The 16,259-nt window shown below is 33.8% G+C and overlaps 1 protein-coding gene and 1 pseudogene across 6 annotated transcripts; one reads left to right on the forward strand and one right to left on the reverse strand.

Annotated features, from left to right (window-relative positions):
- Positions 1–1,792: 1,792 nt before the first annotated feature.
- On the forward strand, positions 1,793–6,835 carry LOC111299887 (O-fucosyltransferase 39-like; annotated as a pseudogene). Its single transcript, XR_016329967.1, has 10 exons — positions 1,793–2,151; positions 2,912–2,974; positions 3,104–3,185; positions 3,345–3,415; positions 3,535–3,623; positions 3,739–3,942; positions 4,324–4,594; positions 5,041–5,268; positions 5,355–5,552; positions 6,118–6,835. The product of XR_016329967.1 is annotated as an O-fucosyltransferase 39-like (transcript).
- Positions 6,836–7,328: 493 nt separating this feature from the next.
- Positions 7,329–15,603, reverse strand: LOC111299886 (mechanosensitive ion channel protein 2, chloroplastic-like). Of its 5 annotated transcripts, XM_022895394.2 has the most exons (14): positions 15,091–15,562; positions 14,511–14,727; positions 14,350–14,409; positions 13,474–13,637; positions 12,999–13,122; positions 12,798–12,895; positions 12,564–12,677; positions 12,002–12,065; positions 11,580–11,729; positions 10,409–10,519; positions 10,038–10,205; positions 9,811–9,924; positions 9,121–9,177; positions 7,329–8,524 (listed from the first exon to the last, which is right to left on the reverse strand). In XM_022895394.2, exons 2-14 carry the CDS (start codon positions 14,586–14,588, stop codon positions 7,589–7,591), a joined length of 2,238 nt encoding a protein of 745 aa, XP_022751129.2. In that variant the 5' UTR covers positions 14,589–14,727; positions 15,091–15,562; the 3' UTR covers positions 7,329–7,588. The 5 variants fall into 5 exon arrangements, with proteins under 5 accessions (XP_022751129.2, XP_089603969.1, XP_089603968.1 ...); XM_089747843.1 differs by lacking the exons at positions 14,350–14,409; positions 14,511–14,727 and having other exon boundaries at positions 15,091–15,389; positions 15,540–15,603; XM_089747842.1 differs by lacking the exons at positions 14,350–14,409; positions 14,511–14,727 and having other exon boundaries at positions 15,091–15,603.
- Between the last annotated feature and the right edge of the window lie 656 nt (positions 15,604–16,259).

Below are 16,259 nucleotides of genomic sequence, written 5' to 3' on the forward strand. Positions count from 1 at the left end.
AAAAATTAATTATTGACTTAAAAATAAAATTTTATTATCAAATTTTTTTTTTTTTAGAGAATAACATAAATAAAAAAATTATTCAAATTAAATATGAAACTCAAATAATTTTTTATCTCGAATCTTAAAATACTAAGAAAATAAATTTTTTATTTTAAAATTTTAAATACAGTTTAAAATATAATATTTTCTTAAAAAATCTGATAACTTTCGACCAAACATGAAAATAAATAAAACACAATAAAAAATCCTAAGAAAAAATTTTTAAATTCTTCCTAATCTAACAGTCTCTTGCTAGGAGGCCGGATACTAAATGAGCTAATTGACCTTGACTAACTGTTAAGAAGTCTCTTTGATAGTACAAGAAATTTTGCTAGCATTGATTCTACCTTTTTTTTTGAACCAAGCATTAATTATACCTTAACCCTATAGTTTGGTGCATAAGTATAATCATATAATTGGGTGAATGCTTTCATGTTTTTTTTTTTTTTTATTTAAAAAACATTCTTTTAATAATACTTATATTAATATTATTTATTCCGTCCAAAATTATTTGGGTGATATTGATTTTTATGAAATTTAATTATTTTAATGTATTTAAAATTAAATTTTTTTATAAAATTAAAATTCCATAACTTTTAATGTAAAAAGTAAAAAAAAAAAATCATAAAAAATAAGTTTAAAATATAAAAATGTAAGCTGTAGAATGCCTTAAATTCTTCTCCTTTCAACCGTTTTCTTGCATGGTGATAAGCTTACTTTTATATTGAATTTAAGAATCCCATAACAAAAAACGAACTTTTTAGGTGAATTCCAATTTAGAGAAATTTATAGTAGAACCTAAAACATGGAAACCCATTACTCCAATCATAATTAATCCCCCAAATAATTAACCAACTTTACTTTTTCATAGTTATAACCTATAATGTAAACAAAAGAAGAAAAAAAAAAAAAAGGAAACATCCTGATTTAGACAAGGTATGGAATACTAAGTGAAAAATAAAGAAAAGTAAGGCCAAACTTATATTTGGACTATATTAAAAAAGATTTTTCTATATAAAGTAGACTAAATTTTTATGAGTGAATTTATATTAGTTCATAAATGAATGAATTTTTTTATTTTAATTTTAATAAATTTAATAATTTATGTATTTATATTGTATTTATTTTACATTAAATATATATAAAATATGAAAATTATTGTATCAAATTTATATCAATATATCAAATATAAATATATTTTTTAATTTTGATAAATCTTTAAATAAAATTTTAAATGATATAACTTATATATATTTTATTTATATCATTTTTGTATTATATTATATTATATTATTTAAATTACATGTTTAAATTTAAGATAAAACTGAAAATTGATTCATCGGAGACATTGGCGGCCTAGATTATGATATCACAACTCCCAATTTTATACGTAAACCTTGAAGACTTAAATAGTTGGTGGTCTTGTCACATTCTCATCGTTCACCGGTAAAGGTGAAAACTTTAATACAAAATTTCACAAAAGCCCACCGCGCCTGATGGTCCAATTTGTTTTCTCAACCCTTAAACGAAAATATTTGTGAAAAAAAGGAATTTTTAAAATTTACCGATTCTGATTTATCATGAACTAAAACAAATTTACAGTGTTGTTTTCATGCACAAGCACAAAGCTTTAAACTTTATCTTTGGGTTTCTTTTTAGATGGGGTCCCTTTAGAAAAGGACAGAGTTTTCCACAATCAAAGCTTTACAGGTGTCCATGTGAGATGCCTTAACTAATGCCTGAAAGTGAGAGAAAGGCAAAAGAAAAGCAAGAGAAAGGGGAAAGAGAGAGTGATTCATGTGATGTTGGATGCTTGAGTTGAGCTTCTTCTCTGTTTCTTCTTTTTGGCTGTTGTTTGAGTGGTTGTCACTATCAAGGCCTATCAAAGCCTACAAAGAAGAAAAAAAAAAAAAAAACCGACGAAAGTGGTCATTTTGGATACCTGGGTTTTCAGCTTTCAGGGAAAAACATGATGAGGTTTCATTACCGGAGTCATTGTTATCAGCCTCTTAGAAGCGAAGCAATTGCTGGGTTATTTGTGTTATTTTTCCAGTTTTTTTGCCTTGTTTGTTTACTCCGTTCAGCCATGCTTCCCCTTCTATATTTTCGGTGTGTTCCCATATAATATATATATATATATATATATATATATATTCCTTTGCAGAAATTTCTTCTTTCAATTAAAAAAGGTTTCTCGGTTCTAATTTTCTTAGTGGAAAATTCATGAAAATGAGAAATGGGAAGTTTGAGGTTGTTCTATGGAAAGTTTGCAGTTTATTAAAAATGGAAAGTAAGGATTGGTTTAAGTTTATTTTACCGACAGAAGCTTGTGTTTAAGTGGCAAGCTTATGTAGCTGACTGTCTGATAATCAGATTGCTTTATTGAAAATTATGCCAACCTGGAACTTTTGTCTTGGTATTATATTGTTAATTTGCTTGAACAGGAAAATTGAAAATGATGGCCGGTAATTCAACTTTTCTTCCATTCTTGTAAACTTTCTTTAGACTTTTCTAGTTTTCGAATTCTTTTAGTTGATTAAATATCTCTTCCCACAAAATTCACAAAAACGGAAAGGCTGTAACAGTAACACCAAGACTTTGTCAGCCTGTACTCTGGAGGGTGCACAATTCCCACATTAATCAATTGGTAATGGGATTTTGTGCATGGAATTGGAGCCTTGTTCAATAGGCCAGGAAAGAAGGTAAAATCATTGATGTAGTAATTTGTGCCGACTGCTGAGTGTTAGCATGATAAATGCTCATAATTTGATCTTTGGGAAGGAAACGAACTTCAACTAGCTGGTTGTTATAGCATTGCTTGGGCTAGGGAATGAAATTGACTAATTGTGCACTTTGACGTTTACTACAGGAGTTGAATGTTCCTAAACCTAGACATTTACCTTTACTCAGGAGTCCCACACAACGTGAAAGTGTGAGTAGATGTTTTTCAAGTAGCATCTGTGCGTGTGTGCCTGCAGATGCATATGTTGTGATTTTCCTTTTCTGACAGTATTCTGACTTGTAATTTTGCTGTTTGACTTACTTCTATGTTCCTATTCAGTCCAATAAAGAGCAGTCTGATATCTGGGCTCCTTTGGCTGACCAAGGGTGGAGACCATGTTTTGAATCTGTAAATGCCCCTTGTGAGTGATCAGCAATGAGATTTGTAGTTTTGGTTTCTTTATATTGTTAGTATTCTGAGTTATGAGACTCAAGTTTGTGGTATTAATGATTTAAAACTATTATTTCCTGATCATGATACTTAATTTTCTTGGATTTTTCTCTTCAATTATTTTGAGCAGCATTGCCACGGAAATCTGAAGGATATCTTCAGGTATTTCTTGATGGGGGACTCAACCAGCAAAGAATGGGGGTAGGAATTAGCCAATAATTACATAACATTCAATAATTCTAGTTCTCCTGATTAAATATTTAGTCACTTGTTTGTTCAGGAAGTGTCAGATATTAAGTACAATTTTTTTTTTTTTATAGATATGTGATGCTGTTGCTGTTGCCAAAATACTGAATACAACACTTGTGATCCCGCATCTTGAAGTAAATCCTGTTTGGCAAGATTCAAGGTACTTTGCATGGAAGGAAATTATCCTTTCCATTTCTTATCCCAAGTGGAAATGTCTATTTTTTTGGCTGGATGTGAAGGAGGCATTTTTTCTGAAGTAACTATTTTCCCTGCAGCTCATTCATGGATATATTTGATGTGGATCACTTTATTAATGTATTGAAGGATGACATATTAATTGTCAAAGAGCTGCCTGATGAATTCTCCTGGAGCACGAGGGAGTATTATGCCACTGCTATTCGAGCCACAAGAATTAAAAGAGCACCTGTTCATGCATCTGCTAACTGGTATCTTGAGAATGCCTTGCCTGTACTACAGAGGTTGGCAGCAACTTGAACCTTTTGATTTGAGAACATAGTTTAGTTGCTTTTAAAAGTTTTGGGCCTGAGGACTTCTTGTAACATATCAAGTACTATCATGTCTCAGTTCCTGTCATGGGGCGTTAGACATAAACATGCACTATGTGACATGATCTCTCCATCTCCCTCAGTAGATATTGCACTTTTATGCATAATGAGGCTCTTGAAATTTTTTATGCTTTTCTGATGGGTTAAATTCATAATTAATGTTGATTTCACCATAATGGTTCCAATTTAATTAGAAAATGTAAGCTGTCCTGTTTGCTGTGTTTGTGTTTTTAGCCCAGTTCTTTTTACTTGCCAATTTGCGTGATCTGGTAAACATGTCCTATTTTGGTATAGTTATGGGATTGCTGCAATTTCTCCATTCTCTCACCGTTTGTCTTTTGATAACTTCCTGAGTGAGATCTAGCAAGTACGATGTAAAGTCAACTTTAAAGCGCTAGTTTTTGTTCCGCACATTAGAGCACTTGGAGATGCCATTGTTCATTGCCTCAGGTATCCTTCTGGTGAAAGTGAAGCACTTAGCGCTAACTATCTCAGGGAGACCACTGATCACTACGACAAACAAAGGCCACAGAAATTTGTTGTGTTACACCTTCGGTTTGATAAGGTGTAACCTGCTTATACTGTAGATAGTTAAGATCCTTTTATTTTGACCAAGTGGCATCTGTTCTTATATAGCCTATGGTTGGAAATATTGTTGAGCATATTAAACGATAAGAGCAATAAATTTTGTACTTCTCTATATGCTTGAGTTCTGTTGTTCTTAATCCTTAAGCTCTATTGTTAAGAAATCTGTTTCATCTTTTAGACCTCATGCACTGTCTGTGCGCACTTATACATGCAGTATCCATGGGAAGAGTGGGATGGCCATGCTGTTGTGAAATTTATATGGCTGCGTGGTTGTGACATCCTTTCTCCACTTGTTTTTTTAACAAGTTTTAAAGATCGGAAGAACTAGTTAACATGTGATTGACCCATTTCATTTTAATCATTGACATTTGTGATCTGCAATTTTTTCTCCACTGGCTTACTCACTGCCTTGCATATGTGCAGGATATGGCTGCTCATTCAGCCTGTGATTTTGGTGGGGGTAAAGCTGAAAAGTTGGCTCTGGCTAAGTACCGACAAACAATTTGGCAAGGAAGGGTTGTCAATTCTCAGTTTACTGATGAAGAGTTGAGAAGTCAGGGGCGTTGCCCATTGACTCCTGAAGAGATTGGACTGCTGTTAGCAGGTTTGGGTTTTGACAACAGTACCCGTCTTTATCTTGCCTCACACAAGGTCCTTTGTCTTAAGAATTTTCAAGTTCTTCAAATATATTGTTCACTTTTTCCACAACTTATTCATCAAATGGCCATTTGTTTCAGGTATATGGTGGGGAAGCTAGGATTTCAACTCTACGGAAGCTCTTTCCTCTGATGGAAGACAAAAAGAGCCTTGCGTCTTCAGAGGAAAGGGTCCATATAAAAGGAAAGGCTTCTTTGTTAGCTGCCGTTGATTACTATGTTGGTATGCATAGTGACATCTTTGTCTCAGCTTCTCCTGGGAATATGCACAATGCATTGGTGAGTATTTCTGGCTAATTCATAAGCAATAATGCATGACTGCATGTCATTTGATGCAATCTACAGTATGGCATCACATATCTAATCCTGGAATTACAAATGGCTACTGTACTTTCAGCTTTGCTGCTACTCTATCGATAGTGAATGATGAATGTGCATTTCTAATATGGTTGAATATTGAGTTTTTTAACCAATGAATGGTTTTGGTGCCCTTATGTGCTCCAAGTTTGTAGGTTTGCTTAGTCTTTTTTTTTTTTTTTAATTTATTTAATTTTGGGAAGTTGTAGTTCTGAGAACCTTTTAGAGAAATTTACCTTAAAAAGGTTGAATTTGGAATATATTTTTGAAAGCCATTACGTGGAATAAAGGCACTCACTTCATTGACTTTTTGGGCAGTGGTGGTGATGGTGATTGTAGGTGGGTGATACCTTAATTCAAGGAAAATTTTCAAACAATTTTGTGCAAGTGCAGTCTTTTACAAAATTTGTGATTTCCTGTCTTCTGCTAAGTTAATTATAATACATTTCAACACTCTAATAGAAGACAGTTGCTATGATGTAAACAGGTGGGACATCGAACTTTTGAGAACAACAAGACAGTAAGGCCAAATATGGCTTTGTTGGGCCAACTCTTACTCAACAAAAACATTACTTGGTCAGAATTCCGTCAGGCAGTGGTGGAAGGGCATAAAAACAGAGAGGGGCAACTCAGGTTAAGGAAACCAAAACAGTCCTTATATACACATCCTGCTCCTGATTGCATGTGCCAAGCCTAAGGGCGAAAAGGTCATTTACAGTATGCTGAAGGAAGTATGACTACCTTTTGTATCCTATTGATTTTGTTACTGCAACTATTATTTATGGCTTCAACTATTGGTATCATAAATAAGCAGTGATCCCATTTCTCCCCTTAGATAAAAGTGTTACTTAATAGTGTTCCTAGTAGGTATTGTGTAGTGTAATGAAAGTGGTTTTTATATCGAGAGTGGGGTGGTTGGCATCAAATTTATGGCGGATCCTATTGATTATGGACTTTGGAGTGGAGAATGTGACATGATGAATAGGCAGATCTCGATTTTGTTTGTTGCATATTTCTTCTGCCAGGGTCGCGTAATCTGTTGGTAGAATGCAAAATATTTAGTTTTAGTGATCAAAATTCAAATTCTTAGAGTTTTAAGTACCAATAAGCTCCAAAAAGAAGCTGTCGCTTTTTTTTTGTGTCAATATTTGTCAAATATCTATATCTAATCCAGTATACTGGTAATTGGAGTTATGTACGATAAAGGTGTTGCTTTATTTCTGTACATGCAAACTGCATGTCTTCTTGCCCATAGTTGAGACTTGAGAGGAAAGAATAAGTTTTGTAGGGAAAATGGTTATGGACAGAACGTGTTTCATGCTTAGCTCTCGATCTCGGTTAATAACACGAAAATTTCAGCCAGGGAACCATGTTTGAACTTTGAAAGCTGTGGTTCATAAGAGTACTTGATTCATTAACCATAAGAGATATCAAGACATGGAAAGAACAAGAAAAAAAGGACGCACTTGCATGGACAACTTCCGATGACAGGATGAAAGTCGCTCTGCCTCCACGGAGTGGCAGCCATTCGGTATCCGCTCAGAGAAACTTGTCTGAACAACTGCAGCCCTAGAAGTTAAGTCAACATTTCAATTTTACTGGCCAGCTTCACAATATCAATCATATTTTACATAAAGTTGAAGCAATTTTAGTACAAAAGGACCTGACAAATCCAAGTTTTTCGCCAACATCTCAGTATAGCGAACCATTCAAGACCAGACTCAAATTGCCTTTCAAACTGATCAAGTCTACAATCCTTAAAAAAGGATATATTAACCGAAGCTTTCAAGATAAACAGATGCTACATTTTAAGAATTAATAATGAAAGAGTGATTAGAAGAAAATATACAAGTACGAGACAATTTGATGAAATACAGCTTCACAGTCTAGGTGTCAGAAAAAGTTTGAGATAATTCAAGTCAGAAGCTCGGGGGTTCAGTAGTTAGCTTCCAAATACATCACTGATCGTCAGGGGTACTAGGAATGGACCGAATCTGACCGTCTTTCTTAACCTCAGTAGTGGATCCGCTTCCATTCCGGCTTGCAGAAGACAATTCTTTTGCATCTGCTGCGGATGAAGTCATCCCTTCCTCGATAGGTAGTGTTCTCTTTGAACCCTCTAATGCAACACCAAGAACTATATTTTCCTCCAAGGCAGGTCTTGCTGGTGGTGGCTGAGGCACTGGCAACTTCTCACCGTCCTGTTTCGATAGGAAAGGTTCTCTTAATCCGCCTGCTTTGTCAATACCACTTTCTGGTGAGGATACTGAAGGATTATCTAACTTGCTGCTGTGCCTAGCAATATTCTGTTGCTTGTCAGTGACCTTTTTGTTCTGGGGCAAATTTTTGGAGATTGAATCCGGAACTTCTTGGTCGGGGCTAGATGTTTCTGCAGTATTGGAACTTGTTTTGGGGGCAGATTTTGATGGTGGTTTCATGGTCCATTTATCATCTGTCTTGGGATCAGTTTTTGATTCAAATGCAGCCTTAAAGTCCTCCTTCGTTTCAGAATTTGGACTTTCTCCAATCTTGGCATCTGCTTTGAGTTCAATTGACGGTGTTCCTTTGGACTTTGAGTCAGGCTTTGGTGTTGCTCCTGCCTTGTTGTTTGCTTTAGTGTCAGCAATAGGCCGCACTGTGGTTTTACTGTCTTGTTCTCCAGCTGGACGTGAGGAACGGCCTTTTGTTCTATCTTCACCATTGATCTTGTAAGAGGGTTCAATCAGTAACAGAGGCCTGTTGGATGGCACTCCAACATGGTTATAGATTGAGTCCGCAAATGGCATTTTTTCCAAGTCAGCATCACTATATATTTTCTGCACAGTGCGAATTGGTGTGGCAAGCCTGGCACCATGATAACTGATAACTCTAAGGAGATCCAAGAGTATAGCTTCCTGCATCGTCAACCACAGAGACTAATAATGGATCCATTCAAATATATCAAACTTAATGAAAGATACTTTCACAGACAGGAAATATAAGTTAACAATCAAAAGGCTTCTTTTCCATAAGAAATCAAGAGAAGTTATAAATGTTTACAATCAGCACTCTAATGCAGGTATAGACCAGCAAAATAAAAGAAACCAAAAGATTAATCTAAAAACTATTGCTTGTGATAAAGAAGATAATGTCTATGCATGCAATCCCAAGTAGCCTTCTAGTAAAATATAAGCATACTTAATTCAACAGAAAACTTTGAGTAAGTTGTCCTTAAATATTTATTTGTTATACCTCTCCTAATATATGATAGGGATTCATTTCAGATACCTTTTTTTTGTATAATTGATAATTTTAATATTCTTTGGGATCAGTATCAGATTAATAGTACCATACTAGCCGGCATTTAATGCTGGCAACATCAAGTTATAACTTTTCTTAGCATGCTGTACTACTGTCATTGTCATTGATGCACCCAAACACCCTGAAATCCACTTGCACAAGTTACATTCATCATTGAAAGGCATATATTAGAATAGACACATCCTCTTACCTTGACACATAGGTACTCTTCAAAATGGGAAGTCTTTACGAAACAGGACACCAATATCTATCAAATAAGAAAGAAAGGGGTAAGAAAAATCATCAGATATAGATGACAGACACAAAGCTCACACAACAACTAGTGCATCTTATATCTCAGGTCTCACTGCTTGTTATAAGAGTCATGTTTCTTCTTTTATTGTCTTGTAAATCTTCGAAAGCTTAACAGTATTGTTCCTCATTACCAGAAAAGGACACTCCATAAATATGTTTACTATATCTCTTGTAAAAAAATTTAAGAGAAAAGAAACTAAAAATGGCAGTTCTTGGATTATACAGATGCTCAGAAATGCTTGAAGGAAATATATGTAGATTTTATCAATATGCTATAAAAGTAAATAAAAACAAGCACTCAAAAAGGCAATAGGAAAAGTTCAATACTCAGAGGTTGATATGATCGGACTTTAAAGAAAACACCTAGTACTTTAACCAAATTGGAAGATGCCTTTTGGTTGGTTAGATTTAAATGGAACAGGTATCTAACCACATCACACCCTTGTACTATTGACATAAAACATAATAGACACTGGACAAGGCAACTTCTTTTAGTGCCTCGACATTGCTTACAGAAAAACTGTAAATAAATCAACAAGTTATGACAAAAAGAATGATTTCCTAAGGTTAGATGTTTAACACGAACCAAAAGAGCCTGATTTTCAGGATTGATATTTTCCAGAAATACTCTTCTGTGCAATCTCTGCTGCTCAACCTGAGGATTCTTAGCCAAGACCTTGCGCATGTCGGCAACTATATTCTGCACAAACAAAAGGGATCCCAAAAAATCTAAAAAGTTAGAAATGGCAATTCAATGTCTCCAAAGGTGAAATAGAACTTTTGACATGCTTGGATAACTCACATTAAACTCACATTAATCTTATTGACATCAAAGTGACTGATGGCCAGGTGAGTTTTAATGCGCCAATGAGTTTTCTGAGTGAGATTTCTCACAACATTTACTGTAAATTTGTGGTTTGGAATGTGCACTGCTTCACGATCTTCCCCCCTTACTATTGTTGGTGACCACCAACCAACATGCTGAATATGAAAAAACATCAAGACCCATATAAGAAATCCTCAGATGAAGCATGTTGTTTTTTCAGTGCACTAAGGGAATCACATCATTAAAACCCAATCATAGTTTTGAGATCTAATACAAACACTGTAACCACAGTATTTTAAGTAAGAGCCTCGCCCCTTTCTCTAAACAACTTATTCAGAGACAGGGCTCAAATACAAACCTCAACAGTACCAGAAACTTCATATCCCTCAATCTTTGTTTGAATCCACTCATTCACAACGAAAGGTCGAGTTGCATGAATCATTGCACTTGAGAGAAAATTTGTGAATATCTATAACAACATACAACAGATGTCAAGCATTAAGAAAAAGCATATAATAGTACAGATAACAAAGGGATCAAGAAAAGTCAAGATAGAATAAAAAGAAGTTTGGATTTTGATCTTTGTTTGATATTGGACTGATTTAGGATATGAACAAGATAGAACAAATAAGCACTGATTTTATGTTTCCTTAGGTTGAAAGTTGAGGGTTTGATATCATTTCTTGTTTTCTTGGTGTTTATTTTCATGGGTAATAACAATTTCCAAATTTAGCTGAAAAATCTCTCGATTTGAGCCTAAAGGGTTTATTTTAGGATTTCCATCTCTTATTATATTAAGAGATTAAATTTTGGCGCTTTCCTATTTCTAAGTCCTTGTGAGAATAGGACAAGTGGAATGCTATAAGTAAGCGTGAAATGCTATAAGTAGGCATGTAATCTCTTTAAATCGCTAAAGAATTAGTTTAAGATAATTTCACATACATTATTGATACATGATCAGCTATGCTACCTTTTGATTGAACGAAGCAATTTCTAACTGTAGGTGTGAAGTGTTATGTTTATCTTCTTCTTCCTCTTATCCTTATTTCGAGCACTGTTCAAGATTTACAAACAGCCCTAAATCAGTCTTTTAAACCTATCAACCTTTACCAAATCAACACCAATGCAACTTCTGAGCTTCAATCACAACCATAAATCATTGCTCACAGGTACACCTTTCACAAGCCCAGATGGCAGGTAGGTTACTTCCCTTTTATTAGTTTTTTGCCATCAAAGCTGAGTTCCGTTCTAAACCTGCAAGCCTAACCATTTTCTCTCATTCAATTAAACCCTACAATCACAAGTTCTTGCCCATCAAATAATCAGAATTTTGAAATTCATGCAACCCCACATTCCTGTCCTATATCATCTACATTATTCTTGCTGAAATGCAGTTAACATAAAGTATTTTTAATTAAAAAGGAGAAAGCATTGTGCATTGTAGTCAAGCAAAGTGAAGGAAAATAATGTACATTCCAGAAAAGCTATAAGTTTAAATGAATCAGTATGGAAATGATATTTAGGTGTACCTCACGACCAGCAAGAGTCAGCAAAACTGTCCCTAGACCTCCAGCAGTTAACCACTTCTGAGTAGAGAAACCCAGCAACTCCATGAACAATGACACAGCAGCAACCCAAACTGCAGAGTATATAGCTTTCCCTGCAAACTGGAAACCCATCTGCCAGAAAAGCAAGAGAAGTTTATGAATTAGTTAAACGGGTCACATTGCAATTCGGGCTGTCTTAATGAGAACCAGAAAAGTATGTAAATAAATAACATAGATAAAAGAGAACTGATGTGTATTATAGGTCCCTCAGCCTCTCTACTGTAATGGATGGAGGCATCAGAGTCACACTTCACATGCACGTCTGATTTTACTAATAAACAATAGCAATCAAATGAATATTTGTAATGAATACAATTGCCTTATGTTAGAGCAATGTCACTGACATTTCTCGTATCATCACTGGCCTCACTAGTCTCCATGAAGAATTTCTGCATTTGCTGAATCATGCTGCATAAAAGCATTTTAACCATGTTTAGTGGTCATGGAAACAACTGTCATGGAGCATTACAATGAGGAAAACATTATCAACATTAAGAAATCAGTTTCAGTAGAACAAGATTCTGAAATACTATAAATCCAACTACAACAATCAATTCATACTTCATACTAGGCATAGATGAGTCCTACACTCGTTTTTCTAGCTTCACACATGTTTCTCTTCTCAACTTTTAGTTGTCACTACTCACTATTTTGCTCCTAAAAAATTTTTAGTTGATATACTTTGAAGGTTATTATTTCGATTTTCATTAGATTATTTCAGAGAGACCCATTTCAAGAGAACAAACTAGAACTGGATTTCGGTAAAAATTTGTTGATGAGCTCGCCAGCAACAAAGCAATGCTAGTCTGTTTAAATTACATCATATTAAAGCCAGAGACCATCCTCATCAAACATTTTTTGAGGAAAAAGTTTAAAAACAAAAAAAAAAGGAGAATGCATGCTCACCTCGATAAGCAACATGCAAAGGCCAGCACAGTTGATAATGATCTTACAAAATTTAAAAGCCGTTGCTTAACAACTTGGTTAGCTTCCGTAGGGAGAACTAATGGATCCAGTGTTCTGCAAGAAGTACACCAATAACATGCACGTGAATTGAACAGCAGTAAACTAGATTTTGCATTTTATAACAGCAAAATATAGAGCTTCTTTTGCATTTAAAAATTGCTACGATTTTGGCACCTGCATATGAGTATTGCTCCAGTCCACAGCAGCAAAGGTTGAATATAAGAAGTTGTAACATAATGTGTTCTACTCTTCTTCCAGCCATTATCACTCTTCTGCAGGTAATCGTAGAACATTAGATATGACCCAATTTGGCCAGATGTGTGATGAACCACTGTAAATAACAGAATTGAGCAGAACCTAAAGGAGTGCACCTACATGAAGAAGTAGGCTTCTAATCTGTCGCATAAGTGGCCCAACACCCCATAGGGCAAAAATTATAATACTAACTGCTGGAACCAACTTAAATACAAGAGGACTACCTTGTAAGTTATTATATGACCTGCATAATACAAAGGGCTTAATCTTATCTTAAATGCATAAAGATCATTAGTTACTAAACATAAAGACAATACCCAAAAGCAGCAGTAATGTTTTAAGGAAAATATATTCCTAATGGAAACATGGAACCACATGTAAAATAAGTTAGCTAAAGAAGAGAAAAGTAATGTACTCTTAAATAATACTTAGAGACACACTTTAGAACTTGAATCCAAATAAAAAGTTAATACTAGAAATGCTGAACAAACAAGATAACACATTTATTTGTATGGAAAAGATAACCACAGAAAATTCAGTAAAACAAATATGCCTGCACATTTAAGCAGATGACTAAACAGGGGAAAAAAAGCACCTTGTCAACGCAACAGATGCAGCTTTTACGCCAGGAAGTTCACATATTGGGCCTGATGCTTGAAAAGCATGACACCTAAAGGCATTGTTTCTATGTGGAACAGAATGTATTGGCCTGCACAAACTGTCTGAGAGGTGAATTCTCCAAGAATCTTGTTGCAGGAACTGTGACAAAAGAAAAGAAGAAAAAACAAATCCTCAAACATCATTTAAAGAACATTAAGTTTCTGCTAATGCTATTAAATTGAAAGAATATCTCCAGGCCACCTTTGAAAGGACTACAAAGCAGTTTATAGCTCAAAGCACAATTGCAGTTATATTATCAGTAGTGTAGACAAAGAAAAAAAACAAAAGGTTTAAGCTCATAAGAGTCTATGGGGATCACCGTGTAATATATACATAAAAATTTACAAACAGAACATAACTCTAGCCTTTAAATCCAGAATCTTCTGATAAAATGGTACAATCACTGTAATAATAAATGTTGAGTAATTGGGAGATTGAAATAGAAAGATTAAAGACAACATGCTAGCTCACATGAAAACTTGTGTACAAACTATACTTAGTGAGACAGTTTCCATGCACTTTGAAACAATGAATTGACAAGCAAAAGCTATGATTTTTGTGTCCAAACGTAAAGGTAATGCATCCATAATATACTTGGATTAACCAAATTCCAGGCAACCACAAAGAGCAAGGCAAGAATGCTAAGAACACTTAAGAAACAAAAAATCCTAACATGCTATTGTAAATATGCATGCACTTATTATGTGACATCTTTTCTTATTTTAGACAATTCAATGTCCATAATCACAGTTAACAGCAGAGAAATAGTATCCTAAACAAAGAAGCACTGGTCTTAGAGATTGAGTCATACTGAACCACGATATGAGAAGGTGTTGCTCAATAAATGAAACTTGTGCCTTCCCAATACACTCTGAAAACAAAGAGAAAGAGAAGAAAATATCAATATATAAATTAAAAATGCCAAACAGAATACAAAACACTATCTTAGACGGGGAGGGGCGAATCTTGGACCTTAAACTTTTTATTGTATCGCTGGTTCCTGCGAAGTCCCAAATCATGGGGCAATTGCAAATAACCAGAAAGAGACATCGTCGGAGTGAAACCAGTCGTTTGCAGGGCGTGACTAGTAGCATGAGGTCATAATGTATTCCAATTATAGCTAAGCTTTAAACCCCGAATCGATATCAATTACGTGGAACACTTATCCAAAATCACACAACTCTTGAATCTGCCAAAGCAAATTAAAAGTTTCATGCGGCAACAGAAGATAAGAATATAATATAATCAATAAGAACAATAAAAAGTTGCTTGAAACCCTAGAAGAAATTTTATTTCAAAATTTTCAAAATTCCACCAGGATAACATAATTTTGAGCAGTAATTAAAAAAAAAAGAAAAAAAATATAAATTTTTAATTCTTAGAGACGGAAAGTTGATTATGATAATCCAAGATAACATAAAATCAAGAAAAAAAAAGTTAAAGAAGAAAACTTTCACCAATTCAAAATTCAAGTAAATTCCAAGAGAGGAAATGAAGAATCTTATTAAAACATTAATAAACATAAATTGAAAAGCCATCGAATGATAGTTACCTTGAAGAAGACGAAACGACGAGAGCGAAGAATTCCAGGCGTCGAAACGATTTTCGCAGAAATTTCTTCTTTTTTTTTTTGGGTACAAATTTTTTCGCAGCAATTTGGAGACTCTCTTCTTGATTTTTTCTCCCAGAAGAGGCGACGGAGAGAGAGAGAGAGAGAGAGAGACTTAACCCGTGCCGCTAAACTAATCGCCAATAAAGTGCACTCGCGAAGTTTTATTTCGTTGAAGTAGTGAATATTTGGCCACGTTGATTGCCACTTGGCTTCGGTGGCGGCTCGTGGTTTTCCCGTTCCTTTTGGACAAAAAAAAAACACCAAATTACAGAACCGGAAACATAACGGCTGCTCCCGTTTTTGAAATTGCGAGCGAGCGAGAAACGTGGGAGAGGAGGAGAAAGTGAAGAAAGAAACGGTGTATATTATTGGCCAATTCCAAAACCTACCTCGGTTGGTCTTGTTCGACCTCGATAATAATCTATTCAAAGCTTTCATTTATTGGCCCGGAAAATAGGAAAAAAAAAGTGTCCCGAAAAGGATACTCGAAAGCCCAAAAACTCTTGGGAAGTATTTATCATGAGATACTCATTTTTTAAATTATAATAATTAGATTTTATGTTTAGTAAGTAATATAATAATTTATATATTATGATTAGTAAGTGTTTTATGTGATAGTAATCTTAATGTATCTTAAAATTATAATTATTTTATATTATAAATTTTTTATTTTTAAATTAATATTTATTATAATAAGTTTAAAATAATTTGTATTTTATTATTTTTTAATTTTTATATATAATATATTTTTTATTTTTATTATGACTTTAATAACTTGATTTTATTTTTTAATTTAAATATTTTTACATAATTTATATTATAAAAATAAATTTATCTATCAATAAATATATTTATTAATTAATAATTTAATTATATTTAATTATAAAATAAATTAAATCTTATTAATATTTTACAAATTATTATCTTTAAACAATCATAAAATTATTAATTTATGTAACTATTATAATATCTATAGTTATTTTCGTATTTTAAATAAAATAATTTTTAATTTTTAATAATACTAAACACAATGTTATTTAATTTCTATAAATTAATCATTGTTAATCAAATAAAATGATTTCAAATTACAAATATTAAAATTATTTTAA

This window comes from Durio zibethinus, chromosome 18 (genome assembly GCF_047325235.1).
Source record: "Durio zibethinus cultivar Kanyao isolate XHJ-2024 chromosome 18, ASM4732523v1, whole genome shotgun sequence".
NCBI classification, from domain to species: Eukaryota; Viridiplantae; Streptophyta; class Magnoliopsida; order Malvales; family Malvaceae; genus Durio; species Durio zibethinus.

Excerpts from the sequence above, each read along its gene's own strand:
- LOC111299886 (XM_089747842.1), bottom strand. The coding sequence starts at position 15,588 with ATGAAAGCTTTGAATAGATTATTATCGAGGTCGAACAAGACCAACCGA. Across the intron at positions 13,638-15,090 it reads GTCGTTTCGTCTTCTTCAAG|TTCCTGCAACAAGATTCTTG; the intron begins GTAACTATCATT and ends CTTTTGTCACAG. Across the intron at positions 10,206-10,408 it reads AAGTTTCTGGTACTGTTGAG|CATGTTGGTTGGTGGTCACC; the intron begins GTTTGTATTTGA and ends TTTCATATTCAG.